General features: G+C 48.4%; 1 protein-coding gene across 6 annotated transcripts in view; it reads right to left on the bottom strand.

Annotated features, from left to right (window-relative positions):
* Positions 1-271: 271 nt before the first annotated feature.
* TBX4 (T-box transcription factor 4) overlaps positions 272-13,646 on the bottom strand; it is a 33,745-nt gene continuing 20,370 nt past the window's right edge. For 3 of the 6 annotated variants that reach the window (XM_049859529.1, XM_049859531.1, XM_049859532.1), the window contains 4 exons: positions 6,935-7,087; positions 5,490-5,578; positions 5,134-5,369; positions 272-2,795 (listed from right to left, as the gene is read on the bottom strand). In XM_049859529.1, the coding sequence (XP_049715486.1) occupies positions 2,176-2,795; positions 5,134-5,369; positions 5,490-5,578; positions 6,935-7,087 (1,098 nt within the window). In that variant the 3' untranslated portion in view covers positions 272-2,175. The remainder of the gene's footprint in view (positions 2,796-5,133; positions 5,370-5,489; positions 5,579-6,934; positions 7,088-13,646) is intronic. The other 3 variants (XM_049859534.1, XM_049859535.1, XM_049859530.1) reach the window with 3 other exon arrangements.

The raw sequence follows: 13,646 nt of genomic DNA, 5'->3' as shown, positions 1-13,646 counted from the left end.
CTAGGTGAGCTCACACATCTGGCTGCTCCAGAAGACCACAGGCTCTGACTCTAACTTGCTCTTCAGTTCCTTTTTCAAGCAGCAGCACAAATCCCAGCAAGAATTCCATACTTGTGAGACCAAAAACAAAGACCCAAAACCAAACCCATTGCCGCCTAGTCTATTCCAACTCCTAGGGACCCTATGGGAGGACGGAACTGCCCCGTAGGTTTCCAAGGCTGTAAATCTTTATGGAAGCAGACTGCCGCGTCTTTCTCCTGCTGATGGGTTTGAACCACTGATCTTTCAGTTAGCGACTGAGTGCTTAGCCACTGCACCACCAAATTGCCATGGTGTGGGCTGATGGCTAAAAGGTGACAGGTTCTTGCTTACTGCCTGCCCTGCCCTTCTGGGGTCTTTGTGAACCCTGGAATCCAGACCCGTAATCTGGGAAGTGGCAATGAGATCAAAGGTACAAGTGCTTCCTTGGTTCTAAATTACTTCTCTCTGAGCCCATCGTACAAATGCTCAGAAGCACTGAGGTTCTCACCTGGTCCTTGAGAAAAAAAAATACAAGCAAAAGAGGAGGCAGAGATCACTGCTGAGCCAAGAAATGACAAGTCAGTAGTAAAAAGCATCCACACACTTCATGGTTGTAAAATGGCTTTATGTTCCAATATGTAAAATAAAATGCTCATGCTATATAACAAAACACTTGAAGTTCTGTATCACCTGTTAGCTAACGTGGTTTCTAATAAAACTTTATCTGTAATGTGTGTGTGTATATGTGTGTGTGTGTATATATATATATGCTTTATCAAATAACCATTCTTTTTAACATCAAAACATGTAATAAAAATTTAAATAGATATCTTTCCAAATACCCCTACAATGTTCATTTTTATTAAGTTTATTCATTTTTAAGAAGCAAAGCTGAATTTGACATGTGGCCTGCATTTGTGATATATATATTTATTTATTTATTAATATAATATAATATATAAATAGCTATTCAGCATGCAAAGAGTTTAGTGATTTCCCAAATTTTATTATAGAGTTCACACCAGCCACACAGATGGTCTGGTGATGTTCAATGCTAAAGATCTGGGCTGAGGACTTCAGATCTGCCTCATTGAGAGAAGAATTATCTGTGCTCCTCTGGGCTCACCAGCTGAGTTTTCTGGAAGAAATGAGTATTTTCTCAATTCTCTTTTTTATTTCTGTTGGATTTTCTTGCTCCAGCAGCGAGGATTTTTGGGGAGCAGAACAGGCTCTGGAGATGCCTGGCAGCAGTTCCAATGTAGTCTCCTGGGGATGTTGCTAGGTGAGGTGTGTTTCATAATTGCCAGTCATAGGATGCAGATGGTGCCTGAGAGGCTGAGTCTTGCACAACAGAGACAGTGAGAGATTGGGTGTCGGGGACCAGGCAGGCGGGAGGTGCTTTGTACTTTACGACAAAACCTGAATGATGACAGAAATGCTATTGGTTGCATTTTACCTGCTCTTAAAGGGGGGGAAAAAAACTTAAAAAATATCCATCAGGTGGCACTTAGCACATGATCTTTCTGAAAGTCATCCCTCAGACCTCAGGGCTCCAGGGATCAATTTCGAGGCCACTAACTAAGCAGTCAGCTCTACTCTCAGACAACATTTCGTCAGGCTTGGCTAAGCCCACCTCTCAGTCTCACAGAATCTCCAGAAGCCAAGGGTGTGTGTATCCTGCTCCCAAAACAAGATTCTCAGCTCCCCTTGCCAACAGAACTCTAAGATGTGCACAGAATTCTTCCCACCCCAGCAATGAGAATCTTCCCCAGCTTTTCCTGTGGAAATGACCTCACCACCTGGCCCCTGAGTGAATCAACGATTGTATTATAAAACCCCCCAAAATAACTCACATGAACCCTCTACTCCCATTGCAACCATGGGCATGGTAGAGATGTCAGACACCAATGGCCTCAGGGCCTGCGGCCAATATCACTTCTTTTATCATTGCTTTTTTCTTCTTGTCAGGGCCTCAGTTGTATGTCAGAAAATAGATGCTCTCCAAATATATGCACATGCGTGCACGCACACACACGCACGCACACACACACATTTTTGGAAATTCCTTTCTGTGAGGGTTTCTTGGTAGTGCAGTCCACCCACAGAGGTTAACTGGATTAACATGGTCCTCTGTCTGTCTGGAAGATATAAGAGTCATCCATCAGTCCAGTTCTCTACAGTCCCCATTCCTGAATGATACTGTAAGGAAGATTCCCGGGACAAAGAGAAACTCTGAGAGTAGAGAAATTCATTGGCAGCATTCAGGTGTGGAGAGGGCGGTTTCCTCTCACACACTGGAGGGAGGCCACGCTCTCTTGGAAATGAGGTGGTGGGCCCCCGCTCCCGGACCTGAGATTGTGAAAGCTGATTGTAGACACTGAAGTGGGTGTTTCCTGGTGGCTGGGAGCTCTGAGCAGAAATGGTAGGCAGCCGAGGCATCATGGTGGTAGCGGTGAAGTGCGTGGGGAAGGGCTGGTAAGGCACAGTCTCCATGGTCTGAACGCTATAGTTGGTGTATGGTGAGACAGACGTCCACATGTTACAACTCAGTGGGGGTGGGGGCAAGTCATCCACCCCCGACACCCCGGCAATCTCAGGCCCTGAACCTGAGTACATACAGGCTTCTCTTGGGGTCACCTCACTACAATAGGAGGGACTCAGCATCTGTTGGTCATAGGGAGGGGGAGAGCGGAAATAGTGATCCTCCCCTACCGAAGAAGGAGCTTCCAGATAGGATCTCTTGCAGGGTAAGTCCAGGTGGCGAGCACTGTCTGCTGGAAGACAAAGAAACCTCAGGAAGAGTCATTTTGACCAGCCCAGGTCCCAGAGCACCCTGCCGGATGCCAGGACAGCCTACCCTTGTCATGCAGGGGCCACCTTGCCCCATGTTGCCACAGCACTCCCAGAACCATTTTAATCAGCTACAGCTTTTAAAAGGTGGCAGCAGCAAAGTGGTTAGATTATGGATTCTGCTCAAAGGCCATGGGGGACTCTACATTGCTGACACTGCATCATGTGTTTCGTCAGGCAACATACAGCATTGATCTTTTGCCAGCCTGACTCTAGGGGATGGTAAGATGCCTAATGTACACTGGTATTCTTAGGCTAGATCCACCCTGGCCAAGGAAAGTGGAGGCAATAACCAGGCCAAACCAGGCCCAGAGGCCACATCTGTCTGAATTTGCCAGAAAAATTAAGGCCACAATATTTCTGCCTCAGTCCTCAGCCTTAGCAAGCCAAAGCTACTCATAGGGATGTCGCTATTGCTTTTAGAAGAGGCAGATAGGAAGATAACTCTACACACATTCAGAGAAGACACATTACATTGTTATTACACAGATTCCAACACAACATAAAATAGTCTACAAAATTAAGAAATGGACCTGACAATAAGTAAAAAGGGTGACTTGTACTTTTAAGGCTAACCTGATAGTGTTTGGGGAAAGATGACAACAGCTGCCCCAGATCATGCAATTGTATCCTTCTACATCCTCAACCATGAGGGCTTAACTATCTGGAGTGACATGTTCTCTCCTGGGATCCACAGATGGCCCAAGCCTGAAGGCTTGGGGAGCAGCCCACTCAACAAATTTAAAAACACTTGTCCAGTGGCTTCTCTTGGCCCCCCTCCTCCTGTTTTCTCTAGGGATTTATTCTGGGAGCTGTGTGTGTACAACAGGGAAGGTGGCCTGGGGGAGGTGGCCTAGGGGAGGAGGAAGACCGAGTTTGAAGGCCTGTACTCACCTCTCCCCTCTTCCCCGCTCTGGAATCATCTTCCCTCTACCTTACCCAGCTCTTTCATTTATTCCTCACTCATCCCTCCTCTCCATCTTCTCTCCGAATTCCTCCTTTCCCTCTGCACTAAGCTGTTGGACTTGGCAGGTGGCCCAGTCACGCTAGGTCAGGAGTTAGCAAACTTTTTCTGTAAAGGGCCAGGTAGTAAATATTTAGGGTTTGTGGGCCATACAGTCTCTGTGGCAACTACTCATCTCTGCTATTGTCACAGAAAGTGGCCATAGATAATACATAAACAAACGGCTATGGCTATGTTCCAATAAAACTTTATTCACGGATATTAAAATTTGAATTTCATATAATGTCACAAAATATTATTCTTCTTTTGATTTTTAAAACCCATTTAATAATGTAAAAATATAAAAAACACTCTTAGCTCATGCGGTATACAAAAACAGGCAGCAGGCCAGACTTGGTTCAAGGGTCATAGTTTGCTGACCCCTGCTCTAGGTCACTGAGTTCTAATAGAACTTGTCCAGGGATTACTCAGAGCTTTGCCTAGATGGCCCCAGAGAGCTAGACTGAGAGAACGTTCTGGATTGTAAGCCAAAGTCCCCAAGTTCATTCTCAAGAGATTTACAGTGGCCCTGAGGGGACTTCTGCTGGAGTAACACTAATTGCCCCTGTTCTGTAGATGAAGAAATTGAGATCTGGCACCAGAGCACTGACATTCTAGTGCCCAGCTCAGGGCTCCTTTTCTTCATAAAAAGGCCCAACACAGCTCTGTGGCCTGCCTTCCTGGCCCCCACTCTACATCCACAATAACACATTTCAACTCTCAAAAAACTCTGCAGATCCTGGTGTGATAGTGGGGAGAGCCCTTTACACATGACTCCAGGTCATCCCTGCCCTGGGACTGAGATTGCTTTGATAAATGACAGCCCCAACCCAAAAACCTCTGGACTGAAGCTTCAGCCACCTCTTGCACTTCTAGGCACAGCCCAACTGATCTGCATGTCTTTTGTCACCACATGGAGGCTCTCAAAGCAGTGGCCACAAAACAATACCTGGAGCTGGAGAAGAGGACCAGTGTTTGGGGACACCAAGACCATAGTTGTCTGTGTGGCCTCCAAGACTACATTAAAGGAGAGAACCACCATCCCTGCCCTGGGAAAGATGGCCTTGAGCCTGTCTGTGGCTTCTAACCCTTCAGGCTCACTCTCCCAGGCCACACAAGTAACCAAAAGTGTGTGTGTGTGTGTGTGTGTGTGCGCGTGCGTGCACATCCACATGTCCACATAGACTCCTATGTGTACCGGGGAGTGTTTGTGGGGAGAAAGTCATCCCATCTCTGATTCCAGACCAGAAAAGAGCTACCTCGTCTTTTCAGGCAGTGATAGAAGAGGCTTGAGTCCCTCTGGGCTGGGAAGGTGTTGAGGGGAAGGTCCTGGGGCTCAGCCGCAGCAAACTGCATGTGAGCACCATTTTCATACTGGTAGTGCTGGAGGGCCTGGTGGGCACCATGCAGGGGGCTGACATCAGGCTTGGCCGAGAGCTGGGTAGAGACGAGCCTCTGCCTCATGATGCTTTTGGAAATCACAGGATATTCTTTGCTGAAGGGGTGGGGAGGACAGTGAGAGAGAGACAGAAGAGAGAAAAGACACTAAGGGTTACTGAGTCCATGTGCCTGAACCCAGTTCACCCACCCTACCCCCAGGCCAAGGCAGCCCCACCTCTGTAGCCGGGCCACACGGAGGTCACTGTCGTCACTGCCCCGGAATCCCTTGGCAAAAGGGTTGTTCTCAATTTTCAGCTGTGTAATCTGCCAGGGGAGGACACACAGGAGAGTCGCTGGGAGGAGAGCAGAAATGGACTGGCCTCTGGCCCTCCTCTACTACCCAGGAACATTCAGAACTCATGGCAGGGATGGGAAAGCTGCATCCCTGAGGGTCCTCAGGGTGGGGACCTCAGTAGCTCCTCCCCACCCCACCTCTAGGCTTGGTTTCTCCAGCCCCTCTGAAGAGAGTGCAGCAAATATTCAGTAACTTGCTTCTCTTCCAGGGTGGTTCTCCTACCTCCTCAAGCCCCCAACCCCTCACCCCCATCTGTCAGACCTTCTTTGCTCTGGCAGTGACTCAGAAGAGGAATTTAGAGACAAGATGGACAGGAGGGATGAGTGGGGGTGAATGAGAAAGCTTCATTAGTGAAGAAGCGTCCAGAGAGGGTAGAGGGGAAAGGTGAGTGCAGACCTTTAAACTCAGAGAAGCCACCCACCAGCCCTGAGCCAGTCCAGAGTCATGCTGGGTCCTCCTGGTTCTTGCCATTCACATCTGGCTCATCCCTGGCTCTTATCCATCCTACTTGCTCCAGACCCTCCTATTCTTTCTCCTGCTCTCCACCCACACTGCACCACCTGCCTTCAGTCCCCCATCATTCTCTCCTGGATGCCTGTAACCCCTTCCCCATGAGCTTCTGTTCATGGTGTCCTGGCAGTGCAATTGCCACATCTGACTGTCACACTTCTGACTAAAATGCCCTCTGACCCTTCCTCACCTGACTCTGCCCACCACACCAGCCCCAATGCACGCAATGTGAAAAGCACCCTGAGAAGGAGCATGGGCAGAGGTGGAGAGGCAGGAGAGAATGACCTGCTCAGATCAGGAGGTAGTTTGGGATGGTCCATCTGGAGCTGGGGAGGGGCGAGTGGTCAGGTGGAAAGTAGGCTGGGACATCCAGACACCTCTGACCACAGCCTGGGAAGGGCCTCCAGAGGCACAGTCCTGCTGCTCTCACACAGTGGACAGTGCTCCTAGGCTGCTCTCCCAAACTCCCTAGGCCTAGAATCCTACCTTTGGGTGCGCCAAGAGAAAGAAGATTGTACAACTCGGAGCCTAACACTCAAGCCACAGGGCAGGCTCCGCACTCCCAGTTTTTACACTTGCCAACTTTGTCCATGCTCCAAAGCACACGGACCGTAATTTCTTGGTGCTAGAGACGTATGAGTCTGCTCATTATCCCATTTGCTCACTGCTCTGAGGGACGCTCCACGTTTCTGGGTTCCCTGCACTAGGCCTGCCTCCGTCTCAGGGTCTCACGGGCTTTCCTTCCCGCCTCTGTGTAGGGCGGGTAGAAATGCCAGACCATGCTTGCTGGGGGGCTGAGGAGTCTGTGGCTGTACCTTGTGGTTCTGGTAGGAGGTCACAGAGATGAAGGAGGTCTCTGGGAACACGTGGGTGCAGAAGGCTGTGTTTTTGGAGCCAAAAGCGTTGTTCTCATCAGCCTTAACGATGTGCAGCCGCGGCTGGTACTTATGCATGGAGTTGAGAATGATCTAGAAGAGAAGGGTCTCACCCTGAGCTCCAGGGTCCTGCCCTCCGGCCCTTGGCCTCACCCGGCTGGCCCTGGGCTCGCTTTCACGCTCCTAAAAGGCCGGATCCAGGGCCTGACTACCAGGACGGAGCCCAGAAAGAGCCTAAAGCTCTAGCACTCAAATCCAGCCTCCGGGATCCCCACGTAGCCTCTCCGCTCCAGCACCCAATGCCCGGCCCCTGAGCCCCCCGCTGTTACAAAGTCTTTCCCTGTGGTCACACAGACCCCAGGATCAGTCCTTAACAGTTTAGAAGCCCCCGATGAGCCTCAGTACAAGGCAGCAGAGGGATTTCTGAGTTGAGGTCAAAAGGCCAGGGCACCGCTCACTCGCTGTGTGACCTCAGGCAAGTCACTCAACACTTTGCGCCTCCATTTTCATATTGTAAAATACTTAACTTACCTCCCTCAGGTTTTTCCCCTCCAAGCTGATCTCCCCCTTGCTTCTCCCTCTCGCCCCTACGTCTTCTTCCTCTACTCGCCACCCTCCTACCTCCTCTGACGGGTGACTGCCTTTCCTCGAAATGCCAGCTGTGAGAGCTCGGCTCCCTCCGCCCACGTTAGTCAGCACCAAAAGCAGCTTCATGGCCCAGAGTGTTGCAGACTTGGGGCTGGGGAGAAGCTGAGGACAATGTTCCACTCTGACCTTTTTCATGTAGTTATTCATTCACTCATTTTCAGCATTCACAGAGGCCTGCTGCGAGAATGCTGGGGAGACCTGGATGCACCCTGCCCTCAGACTTCCGAAATCACAGCCTGGAGAAACTCCACCATGGGCTGGAGACAGGCGAAGTTCCTAAAATAATGCCAGAAAAGGCCAAAAACCCCAGGCACCCAAAGCTCCCTGAGGATACCTGGGGCTAAAGGGAAGGCCGGTCCCCCAGCCAAGCAAGCCTTAAGCAAAGAGCCCAGGATGCTCTACATCAGGAGCCCCAGGGAGTAACACACAGTAGTTGCTGCTCCAAACCTGCTTCATTTGGCTGCACCCCACAGTTGGTGCCATTAAAATGTATTTTTTTATCGTTGACATTTGCCAGACGCCCTCCCCATTGGAGGCAGGACCAGGAATTTGGGGCATTTTATCAGCTCTGCTCCTTTTGTTAACCCTTTGGCTTCTCTCCTGGACAGGCTAGGCTGGCCCTCAGGTCCCTTTCCCCATGAGCTCCTCTCTCTCTACCCTGGGAGTGCCCCTTCCTGGGCTGGCCCTGCTGGCTCCCACCCTTCCAGCTTCCAGGGGACCCAGCCTGCTGCCAAGCCTAGTGAAAGATTTAACCCTTGGGTGTTCAGAGCCAGAGCAAGGCCAGAGTCAGGGCTCTCCCACAGCAAGCCTCAGCCAAAGCCTAAGTCTGGGAAGGCTCTGCTCTCATCCTGCCCTGGAGCCAGGGACAACCCAGACAGCAGGCTCAGCTGAGGAAGAGGGTGGGCCAGGGAAGACGGTGAGCTGAGAACTGGCCTCGCTGGGCTCTCCAATTTGACTGGGCAGCTCCATCCAGCAGAAAGTAGCCTTTCTGACTCCTGCTCTGGCCTCTCCCTACCTCAGCACTCAGTGACAAAGCCTCTGGACCCTCTTGGGACAAGTGCAGAACTTCTAAATCCAAAATCAGGCCCTGCAGCCAGGGACCCACTGCCCAACTGAGGGCCTGCCAGATAGGAAACTGAGTGAGACTGAGTGACACGAGTCCTGCCCCCGGGGCTCTGAATGTGTCTCTTTCCAGGAGCCTGGGACATTCCTCTGGGGAGAGGAGCTGAGTCTTGGGAAATACCTCCCAGGCCACTTGGGTTATGTCATCATCCTGCCTTGTTCACCAAGCTGTAGGAGCCCACAAAGAGCCTAAGTTCCCTGAGGCTGCAGCAACTGAATACTTGGTCTAGATATGTTGTTGCTGTTAGGTGAAGCCCCAGATCACTATCTCTGCGCTTTTGCACATGCAGTTCCCTCTGTTGTCTCGGTCTTCCTTTCTATTCTCTCTTACCTTTAAGGCCTATCATCTCAAGGTCCAACTCTTCTAGGAAGCCTTCCCAGATTACTAGGGCCTGCTCTGAACCCCCAGTTCCAAAGCTTCCTCCCCATTTATTGTCTGCTTGGCTGTTATACTGCCTCCAATAGGCTTCCTATTTGTTCTTGTCCCTTCAATTATGTTGCAAACTCCTTGAGAGAAAGGGCAATGTATTTTATTCTTTTTGTACCTCTAGCCTCCTTTGTGCAAAAACAGGATCTAGTAAGTGAAAGGCAGGGTCATGGGAGTGGGAAGACCTGGGCCATGACCACGAACTCTGTAAGAACTTAGGCAAGTCCCTTCCTCTCTGGTCTTTACTTTTCTAACTAGAAACAAGATAATCTCTAAGGCATTTTTCTGCTCAAAAGTCGTGACTAGACATTTGTACAGACAATCTTCCCATGAGCACTCACACGCTTCAGCTCCCCGGCAGTAGGACCAGCCCCTGGACTCTGGCTCTACTGGGGGGCATATAGGGAGAATGTACACAATGGGCTGACAAAACCCAAAACAGATGCCACAGACACCTGTGCCCTAGTGAGGCTGTGCTGCCCCGTAAGGACACCTCAGGACAAATGGCCCTACCCCTGTGACACCTAGGCAGTCACAAGCTGTAGTAGTACAGCCAAAGCTCTGAGCAGCAGCAGTGGTTCTCCCTTCTCACTGTCACCCACCTCCAGGTCTAACCAGTGACCAAGTCCTACGACTATCTGTAAAACAAAATCCTCTCCATTCTCTCTACAGCCTGGGCCCAGCCCCACCAATCCTATTGGGTTGCTGGGACAGCCTCCTCCCTGTCTCCATCCACTTCCTCTCCATTTTCATCCGCTACACGTCAGATCAGGTCACCGCACTGCTTGGAACGCTTCTGGCGCATCCAGGACGACTGTATGTTCCTTGAAAACAGGGCCCTTTATATGTGCTCCTCTTGCTCTCCTTCCCCCACCACACCTGCCAGCATTAAGGTCTCAGTAAATGCCTTATATTCACAATGCCACCTTTGACGAGTCCCTCTTGCCCCTTAGGATAAAGGCCAAACTCCCCAGCCCTTTAGACAAAGTCTCTGATGTCAGGAGTGGAAAGAATGCCAAATATAGGGGAGAGACAGCCTGGCAGGGAAATCTGAAAAGAGAGAAACTGCCAGACCCTAAGAAGTCCCTGGGTGGTGTAAACGGTCAACATGCTCGGCTGCTGCTAACCAAAAGGTTGGAGGTTAAAATCCACCCAGAGGTGCCTCAGAAGAAAGGCAAAAAAAAAAATCATCCATTGAAAACCCAGTGGAGTACAGTTCTACTCTGACACACATGGGATCACCACGAGGTGGGAAACACCAGAGCAACTGGTTAATGCGAGCAGGTAGGAGTCACTGAGGGAGGGGTGTTGGTGTGTGCAAATCCTAGCCACAGAGAAGTCAAGAAGGGCCCAGAAGCCTCTATGGATTTCTGCCTACCAGCTGTAAGTCCTGAGCAAGGATTTCTCCTCTCCAGCCATTGGGGTTCCCATCTGTAAAGTGGAGCCTTCAACTGAGAGGTGCCAAACACCCCTCCCAACTCTGACAGTGGAACCTGGACAGGTTCCACTCCTTGAACCAATGCAAATATAAAGTAGAGCCTCAGTACCATCAGCCCAGGAAAAGGTGAAACCAACCCAGTGACTCACATACCTGGCTTTACTCAGAAGTTCCTCAGGCACCACATTATACTCCTCAGCCATGGTTTATACTTGTTGCAGAGGATATTGGGCCAAATGGACCAGCCACATCAACGAACTACAAGACTGGTCCTGCCATCATCACTGTTTTACAGAAATGGGATTCATTATATTCTGGCTCCAATTCAGAAGCCTGTTTTATTTTAACAATTGCGATAGTGCCAAACATCCATCCTCTTAAGAGATCAGCATAGCGTGCTTGGTCAATGAGGCCCAGATTTATCTACGTTAGAACTACAGAGCACTAGAGTGCGGAGAGGCAGACCTTAGAGATCATTCTAGTCCAACTCCCTAATTTTACAGATGAGGAACAGGGGGCGCATAGTGGGAACATGACTTGCCCAAGGACAACAGCTGGTTGGAGGCAGGGTCCTGAGCAGAATCCAGATGCCCTTTAAGAAAGCACACCCTGTTCTCAACACCAAGCTCAGTAATTAATAATAAGGTGTTAATCAAACACTGTAAAGGATATGTATTCACCAGGTCCTATTGACCATCACAGATCACAAGACATCTGGATGCTAGCCACACAAGAGTGGGGATAATGTCCATTTTGTCATATATGAAAATCAGATTTTACCCTGCATAATTTTACTTTCTAAGACTACCTTCTCCATCATCCTTTTTGCCCTCATCAACACTGCAAAGAGATGAGGACAGAGGTAGGATCTACAGCTTAAAAAAAAAAAAAGGAAAGGAAAGAAAACTGATATCCAGAGAGGTGAGTGACTAGCCCAAGGAAAATCCAAAACAGAACTGAGCAGTCAGCCCATAAGCTACTCGAGAAGCCTTGGCCAGATAGATAGGCCTTAGGCTCACACCTAAAGGCCAACCCTGGAGTCTCATCACATACAGCTCCTTGCCTTCTCTCACAGTAACTGCAATAATACCAAGTGTTTACCGAGCATTCCCTATGTGCCAGGCCCTATGCTAGGTATTTTACATGTATCATATAATTAACCTTTACAGCATCCCTTTAAACTCCAGTTGCCGTCAAGCCGATTCCAACTTTGGCGGTCCCATGTGTATCAGAGTAGAACTGTGCTCCACAGGGTTTTCATGGCTGATTTTTCAGAAGTAGATCACCAGACCTTTCTTTCGAGGTGCCTCTGAGTGGGCTCGAACTTCCAACCTTTCTGTTAGCAGCCAAGGGTGTTAACCATTTGCACCACCCAGAGACTCCCCCTGTAAGACAGGAGTATCATTACCCTCATTTTAACAGATGAGTGACTGAGGCTCAGGGAGGTGAAGGCATTTGCCCTACATCAGACAACTGATGTGAGGCAGAGCCACCTGGCCGGGGAGGGCTGGGCCTAATCTGGAATTCTGTGGGGCATCTGTATCCCCTAAAGCACCTGGCACAGGGCTTGGCACATTGTCAGGGCTCAGCAAATGTGGGAAAAAAGAAGAAAAGAGGGGCATAATAGCTCTGGGTCTCACTGGCAAGTTGAAAGCACAAGCTTTGGGGAGATATCAGCCCCTGGCTGAGGAAATGCCTTCTCTTTCTAAATCCCACCCCTTCAATAGATTCACTCATTCATTTACCAGGCACAGTGCCAGCCACTAGGACACATAGTGATTAAAAACCTCATGGCTGACTATCTAGTGGAGAAATCATACAGGAATCAAGATAGCAACCAAAACTAAGTGGTGAGAAATGTAGTGAAAGAAAAACTACATTTATAACATGGACAAACAAGATAAAATACCTAACATGATGTGTGTAAGACCTTATAAAGAAAACTATTCAAAATATGCTTTTGAAGGACAAAAAGGACTTGAATAAATACACAGATATTCCTATTAAGTCTCTCTAATTTAATAATTTAAAGTAATTCCAACAAAAATACAAATAAGAATCTTTTCTTGCCATGTCAGACACTTATGAAGTAGGAGTAGTTAAAGAACTGACAATAGATACAAATTCAAAAGGGAATTTAGTATACAGAAATACCCAAAATCAAACAAAGCCCATTGCCATTGAGTCGATTCTGACTCATAGTGACCCTACAGGGCAGAGTAGAACTGTCCCATAGGGTTTCCAAGAAGTGGCTGGTGGATTCAAACTGTTGACCTTTTGGTTAGCAGCTGAGCACTTACCACTGAGCCACCATGGCTCCATGTAGAAATTGAAAGAAAAAAAAAAACACTGCTGTTGATTCCAACTCCTAGCAACCCTATACAATAGAGTAGAACTGCCCTATAGGGTTTCCAAGGAGGCCCTGGTGGATTCAAACTGCCAACCTTTCTGGTTAGCAGCCATAGCTCTTAACCACTACGCCACCAGGGTTTCCATACAGAAATAAGGTATCCTAAATAACAGGAAAAAAGAAGACTGTTGAATTAATGGTGTCAGGACAATTGGATGGCTCTCTAGGGAAAAAATAAACGTTGAAGTCATGTATGCCTCATATTGAATAATAAATTCCAAAAGGATCAATGGTTTAAATGCAAAAATAAATCCATAAGAAACTGGAAGAAAATATGAGAAAATTCTCTTATATGTAAGGAATAGATAGGGCGTTCAATTACTCAAAATTCAGAATCCATGAGGAAAACACTAATACAGTCAACCAAAAACTTTTGCATGGAATACTCCTCTACAGAAAACAAAAGACAAATGACAAGCTGGGAAAATATGCACAACTTATATCACAGGTAAGTCTTCCGAATTTATACAAACTCCTAGAAGCTGACAAGAATAGAAAGAGCAACAATCTAAGAGAAAAGCAAGCAAAGGATAAGAACAGCAGTGCACAGAAGAGGAAATACATAGAAAAAGACATTTAACCCTACTTGTAATAAAGGAAATGATAA

The sequence above is a fragment of the Elephas maximus genome, chromosome 19 (genome assembly GCF_024166365.1).
Source record: "Elephas maximus indicus isolate mEleMax1 chromosome 19, mEleMax1 primary haplotype, whole genome shotgun sequence".
Taxonomy (NCBI): domain Eukaryota; kingdom Metazoa; phylum Chordata; class Mammalia; order Proboscidea; family Elephantidae; genus Elephas; species Elephas maximus.
This window is presented reverse-complemented; position numbering and strand designations above follow the sequence as displayed.